Source organism: Anopheles gambiae, chromosome 3 (genome assembly GCF_943734735.2).
Source record: "Anopheles gambiae chromosome 3, idAnoGambNW_F1_1, whole genome shotgun sequence".
Classification (NCBI taxonomy): Eukaryota; Metazoa; Arthropoda; class Insecta; order Diptera; family Culicidae; genus Anopheles; species Anopheles gambiae.
The window spans coordinates 22,067,290-22,095,031 of record NC_064602.1 but is presented as its reverse complement, the minus strand read 5'-3'; the positions used below and the strand labels follow the sequence as shown (position 1 = coordinate 22,095,031).

Here is a 27,742-nt window from a genome sequence, read left to right as displayed (position 1 = left end):
CTTTTTTTTTGGTTCGTGAACGCGTGAACACGTTCTGTGGGCGAACGAGAATCTGAGGGAAAAACCAAAACAGATAAGAAGTAGTGAAAAGTGTTGACGAGGAAATTCTCAGACGCGTCCGCGACCGATGTGTGTGTGTGTGTGTTAGTCACGACGTGGATACGCTACTTAACGATGCGCGGCGTGTTGCTGTGTGCGTTAGGAGGGGCTGGAACTGTTGTTTGCGCATATTTCTTTTGCTCATGCGTCGATCAGCAGCAGCAACACACAACAGCCGTGGCGGAAATGCCGCCGGTAAAGGGTGCTGCGTTCCCTCGAGCATGATGGACGGAAATTCTGTTTTTTTGTGAGTTTGCTTCCATGGAAAAGAGCTTCCTTAAGCATTTTATAGCGTTCTTTGAGGAGCATGTTGATAACACACGGAGGCAAAAAGTGTAAAAGAAGTATTTTTCTATGTTCGCTCCGCTGCTGACTCATATCCGATTCGTCAGCAAATAAGCAAATAAGTTGCAATCACACTACAATACACACAACAATAACACCGGAAAGCTTTGACAAAGTGGGAAATAGCTTGTTTTTCTGTTGAATCATCATTTTTAGTTTCATAGAGAGTTTTATGCTATTTTTAACAAAATAAACAATAAAATAGAAACATTTCCAGCAACGAAACAGTGAAATATACACACCACTATTCCCTCCACATACACACATACACACTGCCCATAGTGTGTTGCTCCAAATTGAGATCGATTATGACAACACAGACTCTCTGGTGCGCAAATCGAAAGTGGCACAAAACACAAAAATGACGATTCTCCCTTCTCAACACACTCTGAGACTGCTGGAGAGAAAGTAAATAAACAGTTGTGATAGCGAGATATTTCATCGACACTTAAATAAAACAGGAAACGAACGATCGAACACGCAATTGCTGTCCATCCGCCACCACCACCATCTGCCACCACCACCATCCGCCACGAGTGTTTGTGTGATCGTCGATCGATCGTCAATAATTCAAAAAAACAATCGATCAGTTTAAAGTGTTTAAAACAGTTTAAAACTGCGTTAAAAAGAGTTTAAAAAGTTCGTTAAAAGATAGTACGTTCAAAAATGTGTTTCGTTAAATAAATGTCCCTTTCTTTCTCCCAGTTTTTCAAGGTACAAATACACACACGCAAGAAAAAAAAGTGCACAAGAGTGTGTGGACGTGTGTGAGTGTTGTTATACAAAAAAATAAACCCCTAAGATAGAAAAGTGCCTTAGAAAAGTGTATTCGGAATAAAAGCACGTGCGCACGCCCTATTGGTTTGCATGTAAACAATGCCGATAAACCGTTGTTGTTAATACGATTAAAAGACCGACAGTAGTGTATGTGTGTGAGTGCGCGCCAGTTGTGAATGTGATTGAAGAAAGTCGGTGAAAAGATAGTACAAGTGATACAAGAACCCCCCGGGACAAGACGCTTGTGCCCGCCAACCAACCTCCCCCGGTCTATTGGTTAGTGTTCGTGGTGTTCTGTGGAGAGTCGCCGAGTTCATCTCGCCCAAGAGGCACACACACGCCCACGGACTCACAGTCCCGTGACAACAAGTCGTCGAATGAATCAATTGCACCACAACCATCACATCATGAGCACGTACGGTGGCACGGTTGAAAACAGCGGCACCACCAACCAGCAGCAGCAGCAACAGCAGCAGCAGCAACAACAACCAAACCAGCAACAGTCGACGCAAAGCATCGCCGACTATCTGGCCCAGCTGCTGAAGGACCGCAAACAGTTGGCCGCCTTCCCGAACGTGTTTCTGCACATCGAGCGGCTGCTCGACGAGGAAATCTCGAAGGTGCGCGCCTCCCTGTTCCACATCAACGGCGTGACGAAGGAGCCGCTCCAGCTGCCCGACCCGGAAGGGGAATCCGTCACGCTCAACGAGAAGGTGTACGTCCCGGTGAAGGAGTATCCCGACTTTAACTTCGTCGGCCGCATCCTGGGGCCGCGCGGCATGACCGCCAAGCAGCTCGAGCAGGAGACGGGCTGCAAGATCATGGTGCGAGGGAAGGGCTCGATGCGGGACAAGAAGAAGGAGGACGCGAACCGGGGCAAACCGAACTGGGAGCACCTGTCGGACGATCTGCACGTGCTGATCACGGTGGAGGATACGGAAAACCGAGCGACGATCAAGCTGAAGCGCGCGCTCGACGAGGTGAAGAAGCTGCTCGTCCCGCACGCCGAGGGCGAGGACGAGCTGAAGAAGCGCCAGCTGATGGAGCTGGCCATCATCAACGGCACGTACCGCGACTCGACCACCAAGGTCGCGCCCGCCGACAACACGTTCAGCTTCGACCCGCAACAGTACACGGACGACCGGTGGAAGATGGCGGCGGCGGCGTCGGCCGCCGACCAGCGCATGCTGACGCAGGCGTCGCTCGCGGCCGCGGCCAATCTGGCCGCCGCCAACCAGATGGCGGGCCGGACCGCCCCGAACCCGCTCGGTGCGCCGATCATCCTGTCGCCCCGCATCTCCGTCCCGACGACGGCCGCGAGCCTGATACCGGGGTCGGGTCCGCCGCCCACGATCGACCACACGACCGGGCTGATCTACGCCTCCCCCTACACGGACTACAGCTACGCGCTGGCGGCGGCCGGCAATCCGCTGCTCACGGAGTACGCCGATCACAGCGTAGGTGCAATCAAAAATCCACGAAGGCAATATGCGTCTCGCGATCATCCTTACTAAAACCCCCAACCACCACCACCACCAACAACAACACCACCACCACCACCACAACCAACAACAAACTTTTCTCCCCTCTTTTTATATTACCTCTTCTCACACACCCCTACTCCACGTTAATATAAAAAAGCATCGCTAAAAACAACTAGAGCAAACAGAGAGAAAAAAAAACAAAAACAAACAATTCGAATAAGTTGTGCTGTGTGTGTGCGTGTGTGTGTGTATGTGTGCGCAAACACTTGGAAGGCCACTAAACAAAAATGCAACAACTTCTTTTTTTGCCAAACAAACAAAAATTATCGCAAAGCGCCCAAAAAAAACGAACGCCTTCAAGCCACCAACGTGTGAAGCAAACACAGCGCAAATCTTTTACTATCACACACACCTACTCACCCCTTTGGCAATCGTTAGAGAGAGAGAGATATATATATACACCCACACTCACTCACACACACAATCCTTATAAAACCCGGGCGGTGGGGCAATAATTTATCTAATGACCATTTATCTATAAAGCTACCTATTTTTTTTTACTATTAATTTCATGCTCACACCCACTTTCACCCTTTAAAAGTTGGAAAAACAACAGCAAAACCTGCGCGCATACTTTTATATATGTATTTTATATAATTTGTTGCTCCTATATCTTCTACACCCTTCTTCGTTACTTCGAATATTAATAATATTCATACAATTATTAATAATACTTAATAATAACATCGTCTAGATCATGTATGCATCAATAATATCTATATAAAATAATCGCATTAATTGCAAAACAAACAAAATAACGCCAAGGAATGATAGAGATCTGCTACGGAATGAGGTAAAAACAAAAGGAAACAATAGCAATTGTGTAGCTGCTCCTAAAACAAAACAAAACAAAACAGAAAAAAAACCATTCTTGTGTTTGATTAACGCCCAACAAAAATGCGCTGAATATGTATAATCTTCTATTAGTAGCATTCATCACCGACACTACAACAACCACTTCCGTATATTCATCTTTTCGATCTGTTTGTTTATTCATTGTTTAATCTCATTTTTAAAGACTAGCAACACTCTGTTGCTAGTTGAGCGTATCGGTTAAACAACAGATACAAGTAATAGTGCGATACAATTAAATCTCTTCCTTTCTTTGTACTGTAACGCTTCCTTTTTGAACTTGAGGAATATATCTCATTTTCTCTTATCTGTTAATATCATCCCTCATCCCTCAACACATTTCTGTAACGCAAAATATTACAAAAACCTTGTACAACAACACAGATCTGAGCGCGATAAACGTGCAAATTAATCCACTCACGTGTGAAATGATAATGTGTGTGAAGAAAAGGGGACATTATAATACGATCGTATAATAATTATTAAACATTGTAAAACGTATTGTGTTAGCTAGCTAGCAGGTAGCACCCAGAGGATTATGTTTAGATGTTTATGGAAGGATGGCGGTAATGTGCGAAATGTGAACACACACCACCACGCTGCGGCTCTTGTTTTGTTGCATCATTGTGCGCAAATAACGATAACCTTAATATTAGTTTTTAATTATAATAATAATACTGTTAACGAACATTAAGTGTGCACTAAGCTAAACCTAAAAAGAGGAGGGGTGAACTGTGAAATGTGGACATCGGAAAGGATTAATTGTTCTAGCACTCTACACTACTACTACTACTACTACTACTACTACTACACCCAACTCTCAATACACTATCAAACACCGAACTTCTTAACCATTTCGACCGACCACTACTTCTAACAACTCCTACCTTTTACCCCGTTTTACTTACTGTTCCAATTTGTTCCTTATATTTTCCCCTATTTGGAGAGAAGAAGAAGAAAAGAAAACCTCCCAAGCAGTACGTAAAATAACGCTATTAAATTGCAAATTACGATGCATTATGGTCGCAACACCACCTAACAACGATCCCGTAACACAAGCAATCCTTTTGACAACATGAAACGTTATGTACTAAAAAAGGATCGACCATCTGTACTAAAAACATGAGCAATGGCTTATCACACTCATTCTACAGCACTTAACACACACTAAGGAAAGCCAAGCCGAACGTTTTCGTTCGTGGTAGCACCTCGAATACACTCCTCACGTTGAAGGCATCATATCGTGTATGGGAAAACTGTTTTTGTAACTTTTTTGTGACACAAAACAAACTCCGTGTCGTGCGCCGCATCACCCCCCCTGCTCACTAAAATGCTAAAATCCCTTCAATCTGTACCATTCATCTGATTAACTTCTGGCAAAGCGCAATCTCTCTCCTACTCTCTGTGCCTATCTCTCTCTTAAATTATGCTTTCATTAATTTGTTACATAGCTTTTTTAGCACACACTGATAACGACCGATTAACCGAACCGATAATATGTTGAATCTAATACACCTGGTAATTGAATATTTCTTCCTTTGTTACTATTCGTTAACATGCACACACAGAGGAGATCCTTCACTCGTGAAGTGAAGTGAACTAGTCGTTACGTTGTAATGGAATATTTTAACCCTTTAAAAATAATTAATTGTGAGCCTTCTGTTATGCGGCTCCCCACCGTACGCTTTTTGAACGGCATTTTTGTTGCGGTCTAGTGTAATGTTATGTTGTTACTTTCTTTCAGTTACGTTTCCGACGTCTGTTGTAAGCTGTACAACTTGTGTGTTTTTTATACTTTTTTTGTTTAATTCTGTCTCTACTCCAAATGTGCCAAAGTATTAAAAATCGATCGTTCAAGAAATGAGAGAGCAAGAGACAGAGAGTGAGAGAAGATGGTTAAAGGGAGGAAAAAGACGGGACATACTTCTTCGGGCAAGAAAAAGGCAGTTCAAAACGTTTGTTTAAAAATCAAAATCTTTTTAGTCTTCCGGATAAACACGCACACAAAACCAGACACCAGATCACCGTCGGAACTCTCTCCAACCGATCCGATCCGATCTTCCGGCTCTCAGATCAGTCTCTGCTTCCGGTCGTGGGACGTTTTGTTTCTAATCCCACGGATGTATGTGTTTCTTTTGATGCATCGAGGAAGTGTGTATGGAAAGGGAAAAGAGAACATATAATACTCATCAAAGTTGTGTTGTGTTGTGCAGCGAAGGGGCCATCTCTTGGGGGTTTTCCTTCATACATCAAAGTGTCCTGTACAGCACAGAGATACAGATCATCAGGGAGAGAAGAGGGAATGTGCTCTGCAACCGGGGAGATTAATCGGATGAATGGTTCAATTGATGATACACAGCGTACACCCAGCAACAAGTATATGCAAACAAAGGGCGGTGCCAGTTTCTTGCTCGATTGGAGGAGGAAATTAACACACAAGCGTGACGATGCGTACAACGTGCAGAAGTATGACAGAAAAAGAAGAGAATCTGTGGTGCAAAACAAACGACTGCATTGGAATTTGCATTGCATGTCGTCTTCCCGTTTTTTAAATAGTGCTCGAGAACTATCTGCAATTCATACATGTGTAAAATTACATCAACCCTCCAATACACAAACACACCACCACACCACACACTCGAAAAGATCTGCCTGAAAGCAACTCATTCAGCTATAAGAGATCGTATGCATTTTGAGAACGCATAATTTGTGGTGCCATCGCAACGACCGTGTGCGCAGCAGTGTGTGTTTCGTAAAGCAATACAAAATAGTGTAGCAAAAATGGCTTGCGGCGGAAATCAGGCACAACCGAATGCATAAGAGAATCATTTATATTTTATTAAAAAAAAAGTGCTTCCCCTGTTAAATCGAAAGTCGATGCAATTTTTACTTTGCGCTGAGAAAGAGATAGAGAGAGGGATTTGCAGGAAGGAACAGACAAGGAAACCAAGTTTCCGGACAAAATCAAACGCTTCCCAGTCCCGTTTAGTATCTTTTTTTTCTCTCATAAGAGATTTTTATTGCGCAACAAAGTTTATCGCACACAAAATAATTATAACTTTGTGCGATATTTACCAATAAAAACACACACACTCTACTACCCTTCAATATGTATGCCTTTTGTGCGGTTGTGTACACTAGCACGATTTTACCCAAGGTGGCAATATCTATATACCTTTATGGAAGGGAATATTACTTCAATATTATATAAATTAATCTATTATTAGTTTGTATTGTGTGCCGAGTGTGTGTGTGTTTTTTTGCTATTTTAAAACAATTTGAAGTAATCTCATTTGAAGAATCGTCAGTGTGACTTGAGGAAGGTTCGAACAAGAGAAGTTCAGAATGTATTGTAAAGCGGAGAAAATAGAAAATCATATCAAATGATTTTTTTTTATATATCGTGAAATCTCTTTTACACAACCCTCCGTGTCGTAGCTAAGCTTATAGTTGTTTTTTTTTATATTATTACTTATAATACTAATTTTAACCGTAGCCCTTAACACACCAACACTTACTCTACTCTGTTCTACACAATGTGCATTGTATGTGCCTTTTGCCTGACTATCGTGTATTGATCGTTTCTTATATGGAATGACCAAAACTAAACAGTAAAGCAAAATAGTTAGTAGCAAGCCCTAATTGCGGTATCTTAGCAGATATAACAATGAAATGTAAAATCAAAATGAAATTAAAAACATAAAACAATAACGAAACAATATTAACTAACTAGATATGTAAGAACAGAAACACACAGAGAAATGCAATTAATTATGAAACATACTGGAACTGGTTGGATTTTACATTGAGGCAAGAAGAATGCTAAACACAAACAACCTATAAACCACTAAAACAAAAGTATATAATTCTTACGGCATATTGTATTTTAATAGTAAAACCATTTAGAATGTGGTATAAAAAGGGCAATGAAAAGCAATCAGAATAACTCCATGTTACTGCAATATTAGCAACCATACAACTGTCAACGAATGACAAAACTCACCGTTAACAAACGATAATCAAGTCCGATGTGTAACAAGTAATGTGCCCGAGTGAATATGGCTGCAACTCCAATTGGACATACATTTACTTTCTCTAAGAAATTATACAAATTAGGCAATAACCACTACCGTATCTTGTGGATGATGGCCAATTGAAAAATAACCTTGCTAAACACACACACAAAAACAAACGAATTAAATATGTTAACAAAATCTCACTGACCACGCAACTTAAAAACAAAAAAAAAACATAACACCAATCTATCTGTTGCAATAGCGATAATGGTATGGACATGGATGAGGAGGATGTTCTACTGGAACCTTATGTGAAATATGTGCCTTCTAACCGGTCGATGGTGTATGAACATGGACATTAATTAATATTCGCTTCTGATAACCTATGTGCAAAAACAGCAGGTGCAGCAGCAGCAGCAGTGGCAATGAAAATGCAGAATAATATGCTAGAGTTTTATAACCACTACTATACTTCTTCTTCTCTCTACCCTCTTTTCTCACTCACACTCATTCTGCTCTGGTATAACACATACAACAAGGATGTAAGGTGTGTGTGTGCGTGTTGTAAAGCCGACAGCAAGAAATAATGAAACATTTTAATAAAGCTTAATAATTGCACTTCTCTAATCTACTTCTACTTTTAATATTATTTAGCTACTGCTTACTAGCAACTACCAGCTGCTACTCTATTCACCATTACTACTACTACTACTACTACTACCGCTACTACCATCCGTTTAATAATAATAATAATAATAATAATAATAAAGCAATTGCTGGCAAACTTTAACTGGACTAGTTTTTATTAGCTGTATATGTATGTATTACCAACCAATTCTCTCTCACCACCCAACACCACCCTCCTAAACGAAACATAATCCACGTTCGCTCTCTCATATTAGATATATGACTGTGCCATAACATGTGTATCCTAACCTCCTTTATTTTCGAGATAACAATTACTCCTACCACTTCACGCTGTTTCCCCTCATGTCCCAATGTCTAAAGAGCTCCTTATTCCCCCGAAACCAAAGCAGCACGATCAAGAAAGGTCGCAAAAGATCGTTCAATTTAAGCTAAATTTTAGCTCATTTTAGCTCAATTTTAGCTCAATTTTAGCTCAATTTAGCTCAATTTTAGATCATTGTTGCTCTATTTAACTCAATTGGAGTGTTAACAATTTTAGCTAATTTTTACTGAAACAAGTAGAAGACGATCATCTTCCTGCTGCTTTGAATTCCAGTCCCCTATAGTTCCCAATCAATCCAACCACTGATCCTTTCCTTTAAAACCTTTACCTTCCTCATCCAAAGTTTAACCATCAGTTTGCTGAAAGAAATGTAACCACATGTGGGTTTGAGAACAACTAAGCAAAAATACTAAGCAGCTATATCTTTCGCTACTACTCACACTCTACTACTGGTTGTGAATGGAAAGGGTGGATGAAAAGGACAATGCTGCGAAGGTTGTGGATGCGGTAATATGCAACAAAAATCGAAAGTTCGAAGAACGAAGAAACATCAATTAACCATCGAACGAAAACATCAGTTTCGTAGTCTAAAAAGGCAACTACTACTCCTCTCGCAACTACCTCTTGCTGCTGCTCTCTCTAATCTTTGCCACCTCGAAAACTAAATGGAAAACCGGCTAGCTTCATTATTACTACCACTACTACCACTTAATACACTACTTACTACCATGGTATTGGATGGAATGGTCGGGATATGTTTTTTTTTTATTTAATATTTTGCTAACCATAATGCTCTACTACATATGGATGGGTTTGCCGTAAAAGTGAAGCGAATTGAAATTATTTTTGGCTGATCAATTGTGACTGCAATTCTTTGTTTAAATCATCCCTCAAAACCACACACCAACCCATGGCTGTTTGTATAATACTCTCTCTAGATAAGAATGATAAGCAAGAAGAGGAGCAAAAGAAGAGCATTTAATGTGCTTATCACACTGGCGACACAACACGAACTGTGCAAGATATCTTAATTAGCATGAAGGAGGGGAGTTTTTCGAGACCGAAGACCATATCTTTTGGGGTGTCGTCTTTGGATAAGAGCATCTCTACCGTCCCAAATAAGGTGATGTTCTTCTGCATACGGTTTTATCAGTTTAATTGCGTGTGGTTGGTAGTAGACACACCCTGTCTGCAGAGTCATAGTTTCTTATTATCTTGAATGGCCTTGTACGACGGCAGAAAGGCAAGAAGTTGTAAAAATGATGGTACGCTTCTAAGCGAAAACGGACCGAAACCCGCGTTGAAAGATCACAGTTGCTAAGCTAAGACACATTGTAGCTTCTCTCACTGTAGATCATCTTGCGCTTGCGGCAAAGGAGAAGAGCGATCGTTCGGAGTAGTAGTTACAGTTGGCTCCTCTCGGAACGAAATTCGATAGTAGCGCGCGCTGAGTGTGGTGACCACAAATTCCCGATAGTTGTGTGTTGTGTTTGGAAACGCCTCCCTGTGTCCGGTTGCTTTCCCAAGAATTTGTTCACGTAAAACAATCTCTTCCTTTGGGGCACGTTCGGCGAGACGATTCTATTGAATGCTCATCGGAAATGTGTGTCTCTCTCTAAAGAGTGCCCTGTGTCTTCGATTCGGCAACTTATTCAAACGTAGCGTATCGAATTGCCAATCGAATTTGTATACCCGTCTTCGTAAAATCTATTTCATGATCGTGTTCGATTGTTCTTGACGTGGTGTAGGGCGTGTGCACAACGGGGCCGCCGCGTGGACATGCATCTAAAATAGCTCGTGGAACCGCGAAACCGACTAACTCTGCCGGTGGTGGCGGTTGCGCTAAATTATTTATAGCCCGTGACACACACACACACACACGCAGAGACACACCACATCGTGAAAGAGAGCAATCTCCTCCACGCCCGACACTGCTGTGGCCGGTTTGAAGCGCAGAGCTTCCCTACAAACGCGCCCTACGACGCGAACCACACACCGCTGCGCGCGCGCGTCCGTTGCGCTGATCTGCACGCGAACCTTTGCGCAGCATTTCGAACACAAAAAAAGAATAATAAAAAAGGTCATTGTACACGCACATACCGTTTGTCTGTTGCGTGTCTCGGCGCCGCCGCGGATGCAGCGCTGCGACTGTCCGTCCGCGCGTGTGTTTGTCCTCCCCAAGTTGACCTTAACGGGACGCTGAGAGGGAAAGAGAGAGTTTGTCCCTGTGAAACCTCTTCTTTTTGTGTGTGCCATTTGGAAGTGGCATCCGGTTTTGGGAAGACCAAACTAGTGGGAGGCTGCTGCCTCCCTATATTCGCCCATGCGTGCCTGTACGTCATCACATGACGGTAGAAGCAGGAAATTCACCCAAGGAGGAATTTCGGGGAGTTAAAGAATCGTGCGAGCGCGTCTCACTCCCCCAAAAAAAAGCACTGATTTAAAAACGCAAAATGTGTGTTGCGTTCGGCAGACATTTTCCACCGCCTTTGCGCCTTTATTGCTCCCCCTGGAGGTTAATGAAGCAATAGCGAATGTTCCGAACATTGCCCCCCGAGGCACGACGGCGTACACAACAACACCGTGTGTTACGATGATCTGCTGCAGGAAAATCCAATTTAAACGCTTTTTTTTGTCCACGCATATTGGTCCTCATGGTCGTCGGCATTTAGGCACGTGGTGTCTAAGAGCCCGCTTAAATAGACCCACAGCACGACTTCTTCCCCCTCTAAACATTTCATTTCCATCAGCGCCTCAGAGGCAAGAAAATGAGATTTTTGTTGTTGAAAGTGATGAGAGCGTGTTTTTTTGTGTGTGACCGGAAAGATTGCTTATTGGCGCACAGTTGATTAAAGAGGGCGCACGACGATGACTGCGCTCACTCGCTCCCAGACGTCGATGTTTACGTGCCCTTTTGGTAGCCGGTGAGGTACCCGTGCCCGAAGGGCTGATAATAGAGGTGGTACACCCTTTACACAACATTACACTGGGTTGTGCGAAAACGTAAACGAGCTCTCCACTACTGCACCCGATGCGTGCAAAGAAGCGATGTAGCAGAAAGGGGAGAGGTTACAATCGGTTTAATTAAGCACCAGAAGAAAGGCACCATCGCCAACACAACACTCAGCATCTCAGCTCTTTCACATCATAGCAGAGTGTAGTGTCCGATCGAGTTCGATCGCGGGTATAAAAGACCTGTTAAGGCGGCGCAACTGTCATCATCATTTCTCTTGGGGGGTGTAATAGTTGAAGCAGCGCTCTGCCTGCTGCTACTGCACCCTGGCAGAGGAAGATCACAGCACAGTCCTTGACCTAGCGCGCGGTGTGTGGTGATGTGCTGCTGCTTCGTGTACGACGCACTGTGAGAGATCTGATTAATGATCGCTCTGTGTGCGCTTTGCAGTCACCATTTCTCTGCAGGCGAACGACAGACCGGCGACATCGTAATGATGCAAATATACAAAAAGGGAAAACAGATTACTAACAGGGTGAGGCAGAGCGGCGTATAGAGATGAGGTGAATATGTGGCTTGCAAATGCGAAGACAGTACACACATCGGAGCGGCGGCACATGTGTCTATAGAAAAATAGTGCAATCAAAGGGAAGGATTGTTGTTTAATCATCATCGTCGCTGGTTGTTGCTTCTAGTTGCATTAATAAGACCAACTGTGTTCACATTCCAGCTCCTCTCTAAGGAATGCCACTCACGTGTCGTATGTCCACTCTCGCAAGTAGAAGTAGTTGAAGGCGACAACGTCTTCCATTGGAGGACGGTTTGCTGTTTTTGCCGCTTTTCAAACTCTCAAATGACTACACCGGCAACAAGAGCTATATCCAAACATTTTGTTCTTTGGAGAGGGCTTGTGTAAACAGAACACATTCCTCGAAAGCTCCCCCCCCCCCCCCCCCTGTACGCCTCAGAATCTCCGGCTTGTCTCGCATAGTTCAGAGGTGACACACACATCGTTTTCGAGATAACGCGTCCCTGCAGACTCTGGCAGCACAGAGGAAGATGGTGATAGAGAGGAGGACCCAAGATCGATAAGCATCATCAACTTCGATCATCGCGCTCTCTAGCACCAGTTTTCGAAGTTGTTCCAGCCCAGCTCAACATAACACAAACTATAAGGAAAGGAAAAACAAGATCCCTTGTGCGTGTGTTCTGTCCAAGATTGCCCGTTTTTTGCGAATATCTCGCCTTCGCTCGCTCTCTTCACCCGCTAACCTTGACGAGTTTTTGCTGTATGTCACACCGGCTCTACAGCCAAAGGTGTAGGGGGACCTACGCCACCGTATCGGTCCGTGTCCCAAAACACAGCGCCGCTGCTGCACGCAGTTGAACCAACATTCTGAGCTGATGCTGGGTGAGGAGGTGGCAGTACCACCACCACCAACAACAACACACACCGGGTCGAAAAACCGGTCGGTTGAACTAATCAAGCCGTTCGACTCCGGCGACAAACCCTTTCCAAAGCGAAGTGTCTCGGTTGCTGCCGGTCATGTTGTTTTCTCGTTTTATGTGCGTTCTCTCCCCAGCTCCAATGTTTCTACTGGTTGGGCTTCAAGAATATGACGATTTGCCGGGGCGGCAGAGCTGTTCAGAAAGGGGAAGAGAGGTTGCATATCACTTGTGGTGCCTATAGGTACTACATTGGCGGTCGTCCAAAGCTTGGAGTCTATTTGGAGGATTTTTTTTTTTTAAGATTGGTATGCAAATATGAAGTCCGTCCGTCGGAAATTCTAGAAACCGAAGGGTAAAGATCATGCATCACGGCTTAGGCTCACGGTGTTACGAAGGACGGGGTGACACATTGGGGTAAAGAAGAGTGCCTCAGAACCAGTTGGTGGTTCTTCGTCGCAAACCACACAATGCTACGAAATCATAAAATTTTGAACCATCATATTTTGATTAGCTTGGATTTAGCTTATGGGAGGAGCTGCAAAAGCAAATCCCTGTCCCGAGACACTCCCGACGCGGGTTGATTGGAGAGGCACAGCGACATTCTTTTCCACCCTGAGAGGGTTGAGCTGCGCGATAAGAGCTGCGAATCGGTGCGTTGTCTCTATGGAGTGAACACACTTGTGACAACTGTTGCCCTGTTACTGCTACGCGCCTCCAATAGATGCTGTTAGAGGGCGAACTAGGGAAACTGTTTGGATACGCCCTGCAAACCGGAATCTGGACGATACATTATCGTTAGCTCCACGCCCGTCGTTCCTGCGTGTGTGTGTGCGCTTTGTGTTCGTATGTGAAGCACAGCTAAAGCAAACAAAACTAAACCACATACGTGCTGCTCTGGTGTGCTGCTGTGGACGCCGATTGCTGCGCCCGATGCAACAACAGAATGTTGGTGTAAGCGCAAAAGAAGGGTTGGGGGATTCGGTAAATAAATAGAAATATTATACGATCGCCCCATGATGAAAATTGTTCTCTTCGCGCATCGATGATTGATCGTTTGGGTCTGGTGCACGCGTGTCTGGCAGTTTGTGTCCGCATGCGTCCCCGCCGTGTCCCACCCCAATGGCACGCAATGACACCCCACCATCTACTCGTCCGTGTATGGTCAGAGTGACAAAAAAGTTTTTAGAACAGTTTTAGTACAGCCGTATTCAGAAGAAGTACAAGTTCTTTTTCCTTTCCTGCATTCGTCTCTCTTTCTCTTAACTCATTTTATTAAATTATAGTTAAAAAGTAGATCATATTTATTTTATTAAAAAAGAATGAATGTTTTTTTAGAACAAGTAAAACAATATATAGATTTTAATATATTTACATCACACACCCACTCTCTTTCTCCGGTGCTCTAGAATATTGTATTTATTATGTTATAAAAGGGCGTTTCTCTGGCACGTGTGGAAATGCACCGTGAGCCCAGCCAAAACACCCACCTGTACATACATTTACTGCAAACAGGATACACACACATATCTCTCTTACTAGATCGTTTTCTCGATCGATCGACGGGGCGGCCAATGTGTGGCCTTCTTTACGAAAAGGAGGTCCGCGGCGCCCGTCTTTTAGCTTTTAGTGCAAAACTTTCGGTATTTTTTATGTAATATAATTATGATACCGAGCGAACAGTGTTATGTAAGTGTACAGATTTCCATGACGTTTTACTTTGAAAACATGTCTTCCCCGTCCTTCTTAGGTAGAATGTTATTTCCATCCATCCCCCCTTATCTAACCCATTATTATCATGCAGAGATTATGTGGGGCGAGGGCTGGCATGCTGGATGACCGGGCTTGGTCCTTAGTTAGCCATATTAAAACTGTTCAAAGGGTTGGTGGACACACACAAAAAATGGAACAGGATTTGTGATTAATAATCAACCCCTAACATAACTAACAGACGACGCTACTACACCGACAGTACCGAGACATTACATACTGATACGCAAGCCAAACACGCCAACAAACTCCATCCCTAAAGAGGTCAACTAACGTGCAGGAAGGAAGCAAAAAAACACACAACGCGAAAAAAAACAAACCCCATAAAACAACTGAGAATGTTCTAAAAAATAGAAAGTGAGGGAAGAGCGTGGAAACAAAACTAATCAGCGCTTCTTGATTATTTTTTTTTGCTCGTAAATGATAGTGTGCTCCATTCTGGATGCAGTGAGCGCATGCGGCACAGTTTAAAGTATTTTACAATATTTTTGTGTTGTTGTCATTTTTAATAAGAATACCGACCCGTCGGCATACCAGCCAAGAACAACCCCCACGAGCATGATAACAAGTGTGGGCAAGATTAGCTAATGAAGCGCGTAGAACGTGCTACTAGTGTGTAGGGTAATGCCAGGAAGTAAAGGGCAGCAAAAGCATTACACAACACCATATATCCCAGTCGCCATCCTTATTTCTAGGTAGACAAATAATGTTCTGTATTATAAAGCTACTAACGGTAGTGAAGCCCGTGAAACACATTGTATTGTTGTGGGATGTTTTTTAATTTTCTTTTTGTTTTTTAGTGGTATCATCAACTAGACAATTTTTATTTTGCACACCAGATCTTAATCGTTTTTATTTTTTATTTCTACACATGGTACAACAAAACGAAACGAACACAAGCAACATAAAATACTTTTATTGTGCAAATGTACGTTTTACGGATCAGTATGTCTTAGTAGTACAATGGTGTGTTTAGGAATCGAGTTTTTAACGAATAGTTCTAGGATTTTAGTAGTGCTTGGTGGGAACTTTGAAATGCTAATTTATTTTGGTTTGTTTTTGATTTGTTTTTTTTTTTTTGTTTATTATACATCAATTTTAATCGTTTTTTTAATGTAAAATATTAATTTAAGGCAGGGTGAAACTTATTATATTTAGAACAAGTCTAAAAGTATGTATGTGCTAAATGTTGTGTAGACTGTAACGCGTGTTTGATTATAACGTTAACGTACGGCTGAGAAGCGCAAAGCAATACTTATAAAGAAGCTTCAGCTTAACACACCCAACAACAACCTGTCTAAAATTGTATCAAAATGCAGCTATAGTGGGTTAGACAATTTGCTCTCATTCTCGTTTAAAAAACAACGTTCAAATGCAGTACGTATCAAAACAAACAAAATTACTAATGTAGCAAACCGTAGTGGTCTAAAAACAGGGGGGAAAACCCCAAGGCACGGGGAAACACAAACAAACAACGAATGCCATAATTAATTACACCTTATTTTTCGTTATTAAGTGTTGACTTAAATGTGTTTAGTATAAGAAAATTTAACAAAGTGCCTAGAAAAAGTAGATGAAAGTACGAGCAAACACACGCCGCCGTCCAATACAATCGCGTTTGTACTGTTTTCCGAAGCATATGTACATTCTAATGCTTCAGAAACAGACCAGAATGATGTATTGTTGCATCTATTGTTTTATTTTGTTTTTATTACCCTCTGACAAATTGCATTATGCAAAATGCTCTCCTCTGAAAAGTGTGTGTGTGCGAAAGGAAAACATATGTGCGCCATAAAATGAAAACATAAGTATGCCCTCCCGCAAAAGTAACAATGCTGCTGTCGGCATTGTACTTGTACTCTGCTACTTATTAGTATTGTTGTACTTGTAATAATATTTTATTCTACTGTTAGTTTATAGAAATCACACCTACATATACACTACTCACAAGCCATCACTTTGTGTTTTACATGACAATTTACACACAGTGTTTAAAAGCAAACCACTCACCATCGAATTCTTTTTTGTTTACATTGTAAAACAACGCCACTACTCACCGCACGACACAATTAAAAAAGTAGAAGTGGGTGGTATTACAAACAAATACAAATACTCTCCTTTCTCTTAGTCTAACACAGAAAAGCGCCATAAACATTCACTCTCTAATAAACTGTGTTTAACCGAAGGTTTTCACAAGAGCAAAGCGTCGTGTGTAGAGTCGCACGGATCCAAAAAAAACAAAACAAACAAAACCAGAAGCAATATTATTTGCATACCCAAGGGCATGTTTAGAGCGTTACTTCACAGCGTTACTTTAGAGCAGAAGCCGAGCGGTTTTAGAACAATTGTTAATTGGGCGCGCGCGCGCGTTTAGCTTTAGCAGAGAGAAAAAGGGATCCGATTAATAATAATAATAATAATAATAACGTTTTAATAGCTACAGGAATGAAAACTCAAAAAATTGTATTCACCACCACCAACCAACCAACCAACCAATCTAAAACAAACAAACAAAAAACCAACGCGCTAAAGAAAATAATATTTAATAATATATTAATTAAATAATAATCTTTCTGGAAATAATAATAATAATAATAATAATATATCAGTTTGCTCAAAGTTTTTAATAAAAATAACTCACTCATCTGTTAGTTTTTAATTACGCCGTGTTTTAACCCGCCTTTTTCTTATCTGTTGTTCTTAAGTCGCCCCTTTCTACTCCTCCCCCTTCACACCATAAACATGTGTACCACCCAAACCCCTGGCGGCGGCCACCATCTTCACCGATACCTGACCCAACGGACCTGTCGGTTGTCGGTGGATGCACCCCACCACTAGTACTACTACCTACTACTACCACTCTTCATTAGCCCACGCGCCTTCGCCCGTGTACGTGTGCTCTCTCTCCCACACTCACTGTATCTCACTGCTCGAACACTCGTTGTCCACTCTACCTACCTACTACTAAAGCTGTCTTGCTGTGGGGAATGCTGGAAATTCATCATCTTCGCCAACAACTGATCGCATTAAGCTCGACTAGATTCTCTCTCTCTCTCTCACTGTCTCTCGCTCTCTAATGGTGTTGTTATGTTGCTCTTCTTACGGAAATGGAACCCTTTTGCCATCTGCGCGCCTCATTCTACTAGCCTACTCAAGCCAACACAAACTTGTCTCACATTCTAATTTGCATCCAATGATGTAGTGCTAAGTGTGTAGTAGCAACGCGCATAACCACCACCACCGGAACAGATGTACTTAAACCCGGGTTATCTTAAAATAATTCAAATTAATATATTGCTATATCTCTGCCATACGCGTGACAATGTGCTTGTCCTTTCGAGAGTACAGCAAATTAGAAATCTATAGCATCCCTACTTTGAAAAAGCCTCAAGGCCTCCATCATTGAGCAAATCCGTTCACACACCACCGCATTTCACGGGTGCCCCGTTGAGGTCGTTGAGAAATGAGCCATCGATCGGTGAACTGTGATCGTGGTTGGGAAAGAGAGCATTGTGAGACATTTTTCATTAATTTGCTGTCTTCATCAAACTCCGGACAGAGGGAAGAAAACGAGAGGTTAAAGAGAAATGATCGCTTAACTGTTACCGCTCGAGTTACTCACGGGTTTCCCCGCTGTCGATCAACTGTGGCGTAATTCCCTCACACTATCTCACATTCCACAAAGAAACTCAGTGACAGTGACTGGGATTTGGGATTTGTTAAATGTTTCGTATTTTAATCTCAACGGGTGACAGCAAAGCCATTGAACCATTTTCCGGTTCGAACGCATAACCCCAAATGGCAGTTTCCTTGTCCACGTGATCGTGATCTTCCCCACTTTTGCTGCGTACGTTTAGTATCGTTACTCGTGTCTTTCATCACTAAATCGTTTGTAACTAATCGTTCGGCCACACAACGCACCACAGTGCCGTGCTTTCCCATACACATTTCATCTCTTTTTTAAGGTTATTAAACTAAAAAGAGGTTGCATGTGTTATTAACATAAAGCGAACTGCCATGTATAACATGTTGATATAGTGTGTTTACGAAATTTAAATGCGTTATTAAATGTGTAAAGATCATGTAACGCTTCAAACAGAATTTATGGCTGTTTTAGTACATCACATTTTTGCGTACACCTGTTCTGATTAGGTTCGCATAGTTTATGACCGGAACCAACGACCTACTTGCCGCTGGTTCTATTGCCTACACCTGCGTTTTCTTCCTCCCTTTTCCCTCTCTAGTAGACTCTCTCTGTCTCTTTTACTCTCGCATTGCAACGCTCATCTCGCTGGAATGTAACGCCAGGTGTGCGCGTTGGAAGGAGGATATTTTTAGTACACCTTTCAAAAAAGGAATGCAGTGAACGTATCGTACGTATGAGGGGAGAGTAGTTACCCATTTTCCCCCCTCTGTGCCCACCATTCGAGAAATGATGTTCGTCCTCTGACCCTCGCGACAGTAAAAAGGGACAGTGTGTTTCAGCCTCTTGGGGTTCACCTTAGCACCTCACACACAGCCCATTCGAGCGCTGTTGGGTTGCGGAATAAATGGTGCTCTTGCCTCGTTCAAAGCAAACCCACCATCTGAATCGTAAATCTATCAACCACGCCATTTGTGCCGTTGCGTCCTCCTGCTGTTGGTGTCTCAATCATCATCATAAGTCATTTGCTGTTAGGGTGTTGTGGATGAGGTAAAAAAAGCGACCACACACACACACACATGCGCGCGCACATAAACCTCTAAACCGATCGGTTTCGTCGTGGGAGGATGCAGATCTACCCTACCCGACATTTAGCTACTACGCGACACTACCTGCCAATGATGATGGACAAGAAATGGTTCACGACGCCGCGACACACGACACGGCTGCTCCCTTTTTGCTGCTGCCGCCTGTTGAAGCTCACAACTCTAATTAAATTCAAATTAGTTTCGTGGCTTGTGCGCGTCGCACAGACACACAAACACGCATACATAGTAGACCTGTGTTGCGGGTATTACCGTTTTCCCTTCGCACAGGTATATGACGACCACGCCATTCCGTCAGCGAGACACAAACGCGACACCAAATTTGTTGCGCCTAATGTGCGCAGGCGGTTGTTGTGGTATGTGATCGTGCATTGATCAAGCGTTTCTGTTCAAACCGAGACGGACGGCGAGTTCCTAATGCATCCGCTCGCCATGTCCGGCGATTGCACAATCGTTTCCTTCATCACCTACATGGCCATGCCGCATCGGCACCCCAACAGATGGCGCCCAAACTGCTTCCCTCCTCTTTGCAGTTGTGCGCGATCGTCAAGGCAAAACCTGATCGGACTAATCAGTGGTACAGTCATGCCTAATCCTTCTAAAGTCGGCTCGCGAGAACGTTGCAATGGGTGTAAAGAAAGGGAGCTCCATTCTACGGACAACCTCATGCATTAGGTGTCTGACTACACCTTCACGAAAATACATACTGCTTTGTATGTTGATCCTACTTTGTAAGGGAACTGGCCCAACAACAACAAAAAACCTCCTCCCAGCGGTTCCGACACCTACACAACACCCCTTTAGGCCTGTGTTACTTTGTACGCCCAAAACTCTCCAACTTCGTACTCTCGGCCGTAGATTCCCGTATTCCCACGCGCAAACATACCGGCCTGCGATCGAATACAGACCAACACACTGAAAGAGCAAAAGGAAGAAGCAGGCATTGGACACACGGAACCACCCACCTGTGTGGTTAGGTTCCACCGGTTTTTTGTTCGCGGAGGACGGATCAAGGAGGAACGTAATTTATTTTTTGAAAGATGTTGACTTTGCTGGCCTGCTGGGTCGCGCACGCACGGATCTTAACGGATCCACATGTGTCGAGTTTGAAAGTGCTCCGTGCGGCTTAACCATCACTAGATGATGGGAGTGAGATGGGGGCAAGGGTTGGCAGGTCAGGAGAGCAAATAAAAAAATGTGTCCCCGTTTTCCTGTTAAAAGCGTCCGTTCGCAGTAGCACCGGGTCCCGTATCGGTATTATCAGGAATGTTTGTGGTTGTGCTTTGAATAGACCCAGACAACTCCTCCTACAGGGAGCGATAGTTACGACAGCTACTGCTGTAAAAGGGGCACCAGTGTTTTGCAATACACTCTTGAGCCGTTGTTTACAGACCAGAACTCGTCTCGACCGATCTCGAGGGTCCATTCTGAGGACTCTCCCGTCTCTAAAAAAAATAGTTATTTACGTCAGAGAGTGTTCTAGCTTTCTCACACCACCTCTAGCAAACCGTCTCTGCGTAGGATGCACGTCGGTCCCGAGAGGGCAAAATGTCCCTGTTTCGGTGGGAACTCATTTGTTCGTCCAACTCTACTGAGACACCGAGTGTGTGATGTGACTCACCGTTTTCAGGTGCAATTTTTGGCGATTATCCAGGCCTGGCCACCTCACACCATGAGCACACCGGCACGACATGAACCGAGCGCGCCATATTTGTCACTTTAACGGCCGCTCATCCAATTGCGCAAAATGTATCTCCCCCTGGTGTCGGCTGTTTTCTTGTTGCGGGGGTTTTAAACTTGGACACAAGACACCACAGGCTCGCCGTAGAGCGCCTGTTGACGATGATGATGATGACGATGTGTCTCCTTTTTCGCTCGGTCCGGGTCGTGAGATTTTCCAGATAGCGACGACCTCCAAACGTTTCTCTTCTCACTCTGCTGCTGTGGGTGGGTGGATGCTCCGAAAACGGACCTGAGCCGAGCGATCTGGATTGTGTTTCGCCCGATTGCATCACCATGGCATCTCAGGCAACTGGCACTTGTCAGCCGGGTTTAACATGCTCTCTTCCCTCTCAGTATGTGTTGTAACCGTTTTTGGGAAGTGAATCGATTAGGAGCGGTGATCTGGCCACAGTTCCGTCGGGAGGTCACCATCTGGCAGGGGTAAAATTTTGAGAAGCGCGCGCGGAGGAGGTTCTTGGATTGCCACAGCAGTCAACCCACCAGTATAATGTGTGATCCCTTTTTAGAGCTTTTTGCGTGGGACATTATTATCCTCATGCCCGTGGTGGAGGCGGAGATACGGCTTGTAGCTAACAAGAGTTTTGTGGACACAGCACAAGCACACAGCAAGAAGCCGACCGCAAAGTTTGGCCAAAATTGGGGGCAAACCCCATTATGGAGCTATCACTGGCAACAAATCATTTAACCATTTGCTGTTAGACTAAACATCGAACCAGAGGTGACTTGCTGTTGCCAACTTTCATTTTCTACTCCCACGTGGTCCGAGCGCGCGCTTGATGACCGCGACGATACAGTACGGGATAAGCTAATTCTTCCCGTCTCCAACCGCGTGTGTTAATCGCTGTACAAACAGTAACTTTGGCTGCGGTTTCCGGCACCCCGCCGCACACACACACACCCCACTGCAAGCGGGTGTGTGGCCAATTTGGGACGATTAGTGTTTGGTGTGTTTCAAAAAAAAAAGGGGGAGATGCCGGCTCTACCATGGCGTAAGACACACGGCCAGAGACTGAGGGACAGAAGGGTAGGCCGTTTATTTTTATCATTAGATGCCGACGAAGCCGAACAAAGCCTTTTGTCGGTTGGCTCATCATCAACCTTTCAGCGGATAGGCGTTTTTTCACTCTCTCTTGGTTTTAGTATTGCTTTTGATCGCCTCTTTTTAAATGCGAAAACGCAAAGTTCAGCTCGTTTGCTTGCATGAGTCACAAATGCGCTATTTGATCTACAAAAAAGTTTGAGAAAATCTTTGCTAGCAAGCTGGGAAGATCGTCTTTCCAACTGTGATCAGGTATCGGTGGTGCCTTTTTAGAGAATTAATCTCAATTTTGAGAGGTTTATTTTAGTATTTAAATTCAATATTGTTCTAAAAACCTTTCTGTTATAAGTAAGATTCTTATGATGTTACGAATCTATTAGCTCTTGATGATCTTCAAATGCTATTTTGTATAATTATTCCTTCCTAAATGTTATTAATTTGTATTTTGTTATTAGTTTTATATTTAAAGCTATTCATAGTATTTCTGAAGTTAGCTTCTAAATTTTGAAATTAATTCGTCGCCTATTTTTCCTTAAATTACTGTACTTGAACTTGAGTAAATTTTGTGTTTACTTTGGTCCAATCTTTTATAAAACAGCGTATTAAAAGCACAACGTGGTCACATGTTGGGCGGGAACATTGATACAGTGAGTCAGAGCTATTTCTCACCTTCCCAACCAACCAACCAACCAACCAACCAACAAGCCAACACAGCGTACTCGCTATTCCCGCACTCATATCCAAAAAATGTGTAATAATAGAATTTTCATATTTTTCCCACCTGCGTGTGGTGTGTTGGAGCGGTGAAGTTTTTTTTTTCTTCTCACTCAGTCCGTCGACGATCTGGTTTATTTTCCCCCCATTGCGATCGGGCACGCGTAGCAATCTTTTCCCCCGTGGACTGCCATAAAGACGGATCGTGCCTTTGGGGAGGTTCGTTCCCTGCCCTGCGGAGATGAAATTTCCACAGCACGTTGTAGTATCGCGTGGCACCGTTTTAAATGGGACACTTAAGGTGGGTCCCAATGTCACAAAAATATGAAATTATAAATGTTAAAAAAATAACACATGATTATGGTGCAAATTCGTCATCTCTGAGCACGATCACGCGGCTAGTTAGTTACGGCAGACGGTGAAAGTGCCGTAAAACCATTGTTGTTTATGGGTCTGTTGGGGTGTAGGGATTGGAACAGGTGAAGGAGGGTTTTGATGCGGCAAGTAGTTTTACGTTCCCTTTCTTCTTTTAAAAAAGCGACCCCTTTAAACTAACCCTGTTGTGCATAGTTGCTGTCGTAATATTGCCTTTCTTTTCAATCTCGTAAAGAAAAAATTCGCTTCAAGCGCCCCTTTGGTGTGGATGGGGATTGATAGTAGTAACGAACGGTAGCTGCCGCTTCCCAGCCCCATCGTATATAATCTTACCCTTAAGTAAAACACTTTCCTTCGCTCCAGCATACACTCTCGATCGCATCGCAGTGCATTGTTTGAGTGTGCTCTATTGTTACAGCTGCCGCGGCGTCGCATTCGTTTTCTCACTCTTGCAAACCAACGTTTTCTGCTCGCATCTCTACTCTATCTCTCACTCTCTCCTTATTATACTTCTAGTTCTCACGGCTCGGGTGCTACGGTGGACCCCGCCAGGGGCAGATGAAAGTCTAATGGAAAAAACAGGCAGACAATTTTAATACGATTAAGAAAGCTAATAGAGCGAAGAGAGTGGAAAATAAGAAAGAAAAAAATCATCCCCGTTCACCTTCTTCTTTTCACCGGTTTGACCAAAAATAATAAGTTACTCTCTGACGCTCCAAAGCCCCAATTGCCATTTCCAACACTGCTGCCCTGGCTGACCAAAACACGCACAAAAATATATTTGGGAAATAAGTGGCATTCCCAAGCAACACAAATGTGCTCTCGTGTACTAAAATTGGATTGGAAGATCGAGTATTATGGAATACACACACACACGCACCGTGACAGAGCAGCAGCAGCAGCATCACTCCACGCGTCACCAACTGAAGGTTTAGTGAAGTTTGCGTTTTGATTTTACTCTTTATTTGAGTCTTTTTTTTCATGCTTCTGTACTCTCTCTCTTTTTTCGAATTCTATCCTTTGTAGAAGTTGTAGAAGAGAACTTTGCCTATTAGAGGGTGTAGCTTTTGTGTTTGTTTTGTAGAACACTTTCGCTCTTGCATGCGTTTGTAGCCTGCCAGAATAGTGGCGTGGTAGTGGTATTTATTTAGTACATTATTTAGTACATGTTGGTGTTATCCGGTGCTGCGCTTCAAAAGAATGCATCTTCCGGCGTTTGCGTAGCATTATAACACGTGTGTGTGTGTTTTGTGTCTCTGTGTGTGTATATTTATGGCATGTATGGTTGATGGCTAAATTTGAGCACATTCGACACCCTCTCACTAGCTCTCAGCAGGGACGCCGTCATCGTCGTGGGGGTCGTCGTGAATGCACCATTGCACCTTGCTGTTGCTGCTGCTACTGCTGCTGTGTAGATGTAGTGTGTTGTAGGTGGTGTAGGATTAAAAATAGTTCTCGTGAAGATAGTTCTTTCCCCCTTGGGTTGGCGATGGTGCCACGTTGGCTGTCGGAGAACACTTTGAAAATTATACGGCAGTACCGAGTAGATAGATTTTGTAGGTCATTTGGTCATTTTACGTGGATAATTTAACCCATTCAAAGATATAAAGTATTATTATTCAAAATCCCAATGTGTAGATAATGTCTGTACACCAGCATGAAACAACCGGAAGTGTGCGGCAACGATCACGCGATCAAACAGATGGGGGTGAATGGTACGCTACTCCCCATGATTTGTTTGCCTTTGAAAACAGAAGCTTTGCACGGTTGGGCAAGAATCGTTCATGCGCAAAATTAGTTACATTTGTTCGGAGTTCCTTTCCCACTATCCCTTGCAAACTGTGCTTGAGGATGTGCTGATGAACATTCCAAATGCATTCCACACATCTTCTCCGAAAACCTCCAGCTGTGACTCGTCCGCCATGTCCGACATCGCCGCCACTCTTCAGACCAAGTCAAAACTACCACCCCAAACACCCCTTCAGGGAAGCACTTCCGGCGGAGGGAGCACTGCTAATTTTCACACTTGCAGTGATTACCCTAAAAACGGTTTTAATTTTAGCACCCATTCTGCTGAGGCAAATACTCCTGAACAGAGATAGAGAGAGAGGGGGTTTCGAGCATCAGTAACAGTAACCCCCTCCGAACGAACCATTCATTTGTCAGCACGCCCCAACACACATTATACGTGCTGTTTTTGGGATCGCTGTTTCACCCCGTTTGTAGCGGCGACTGTGACAGACAAACATTTCTCCGGCTCTCGGGTCTCTGGGCGAGCGCGCGTGCTAATGATTGATCAATCAATCGATCGAGGGAAGATGTGTTTTCCGCAACGCAGTTTGCTTAATCGCGGAAACGTGTTACGAACGCATAACTACCTCTTATAGCTGCACTTAGTAGAAAAACGCTTCGCTTGTACTAAAACCAATGTACTAAAAACGAATACACCCTACATCAAGATGATCCTCATCAACATCAAACAAACACGATCGCTTTCGTTTACTTTGCATGTGCAAACTTTTTGCTGCTTTTCACTGCGCTTCCTCCGCTTACCTACCCCCTTCGTACTGTGCGCACGCGCGGGTGTGTGAAACTCCAAATTATAATTTAGATTTATCTTAGTCTCTTTCAATGTTCCAGGTCCGGCAATTCTGAAACGCAAACAACGATCTCCTTACGATTGCGCAACCGACGACCAACCCCACCACCAACACCTACGTCGATCACCATATGTGGCCGGTGCTCCGTGGGGTCGTGGTTGGCTGTGGACCACCACCATCGACGCATCCTTACCAACAGCAGCAGCAGCAGCAGCAGCAGCAAGAGCAGCACCAGTACTATGCGCAGTATCACCATCCGACCCAGTACAGCTTGCCAGCCCAGCAGCAGCTCTATCAGCATCCCAGCCCGTACCAGTATCATCAGCAGCTATTCCACCAGCGCTCCAACCCGTACCGCCATACCCTGCACCAGCCCCACCGGCTCCGCTAGTGCTGTACTAAAAAGGCCTAGGGGGAGGCATCACACCACGGTCCGCGCGTACAAGTGTTAAACACGCGTCAAAGCGGTTCGGTATTTTTGAACGCATCACCGGAAAGAAAAGTGTGCGTGTGTGTGTGAGCCAGTGCAAATACCAACATACCATACTATCCCCCACCCACGTACAGGCCGGAAATCGGATCGATGGCAAAGCGACGAGCGTCAGCAGCAGAGCGCTTCATAGATGCGCGGGTGATGGAGTGTGTTGGCGTGACTTTTTTCCAATCTTTTTGGACACACAAATCTGCCCCGGGTGTGGTGTGACTTCATACATGTGTGACTGTCCAGTTTTCTCAGTTCTTCTTTGGGGGCTCTTTTCTGTTAAATTTGTTTTGTGCCGTGCTTGTAATAGCCGTTGAGGTTTATGTGTTATTTATTCATGCGTTACGGAAGTGGAGTGAAGGTGCGATGAGTGTATATTGCGCGGTGTGTGTGTGTGCAGTGTGTCCGCTCGTCCGTGGTCATCGTCGATCGAGGTGAACAGTCCCTGCCTGGTGTGTTTGTGTGTCGGTGTATGTTAGCGGGGACACTTTTTTGCCTGTTTCCCTTTCGTCATCCACCACATGGCCAGTAACAATCACCCACCTCTTGTCCAAGTGTGACCCACCATCACCATCATCACCACCACCCCAGTGTGTTCAAGGGTTTTGTGTGACAACCGGCAGGTTGTGCGGCACAGATATTTTGTAAATACTCACGTCCGTCCGGCTGGTCGATGGAGAGCGAGCCATGCGCGTGAACCGCGTTTGCGGGCTGTCCGGTGGCACGATGTGGGCATTGTGTGTAGTTCATTAGTAAATTATCATAAAAATCCATGCCAACAATCATCCGGCCGGGCAGCCGGCAGAGGAGAAGTGCGTAGAGGACCGGCGGGTGAACTGCTGCTGATGGGAGGAGGATACTGTACTTTCAACTAGGTCCGCGAGGTAAGATTGTACGCTCAATGACAATAATTGAATGTTTGTTTTTGCAATATAATTTTGATATCATTAGCAACACTCTTCAAGGCGTGTTGCTTTGAAAGCCTTGTGGAGTACAAGCACGAGGACAAGACATTTTAAGTGGCATGATTAAATATGCTAATGGCCAATAACTTTACTTGTGAAATATGACTAGGCTCTACGGTGATTCATTTTGATTTATAAATCTCTATCTGTCCATCAAATGCGGCTGATGCTTTGTCCTTTTTTGGTCAAGATCTCTTTTAGTCTTTTAAGTTAAGATCTTAGGTGTTATTGGATAAATCTCATCTTAATCTTGATAGGAAGTATATAATTCTTCACAGGAAGAGCACTTGATCTCAATTCGATT

At 43.9% G+C, this 27,742-nt stretch overlaps 1 protein-coding gene across 6 annotated transcripts in view; it reads left to right on the top strand.

The window, feature by feature from the left end:
- The window catches only part of LOC4577936 (protein held out wings), a 33,819-nt gene that overhangs the window by 1,235 nt on the left and 4,842 nt on the right, over positions 1 to 27,742 (top strand). For 2 of the 6 annotated variants that reach the window (XM_001238185.3, XM_061654123.1), the window contains exon 2: positions 1,150 to 17,431. In XM_001238185.3, the coding sequence (XP_001238186.2) occupies positions 1,599 to 2,735 (1,137 nt within the window). In that variant the 5' untranslated portion in view covers positions 1,150 to 1,598 and the 3' untranslated portion in view covers positions 2,736 to 17,431. Of the gene's footprint in view, positions 1 to 1,149; positions 17,432 to 23,908; positions 24,322 to 26,014; positions 27,358 to 27,742 lie in introns of those variants that run through there. The other 4 variants (XM_061654126.1, XM_061654124.1, XM_061654128.1 and 1 more) reach the window with 4 other exon arrangements.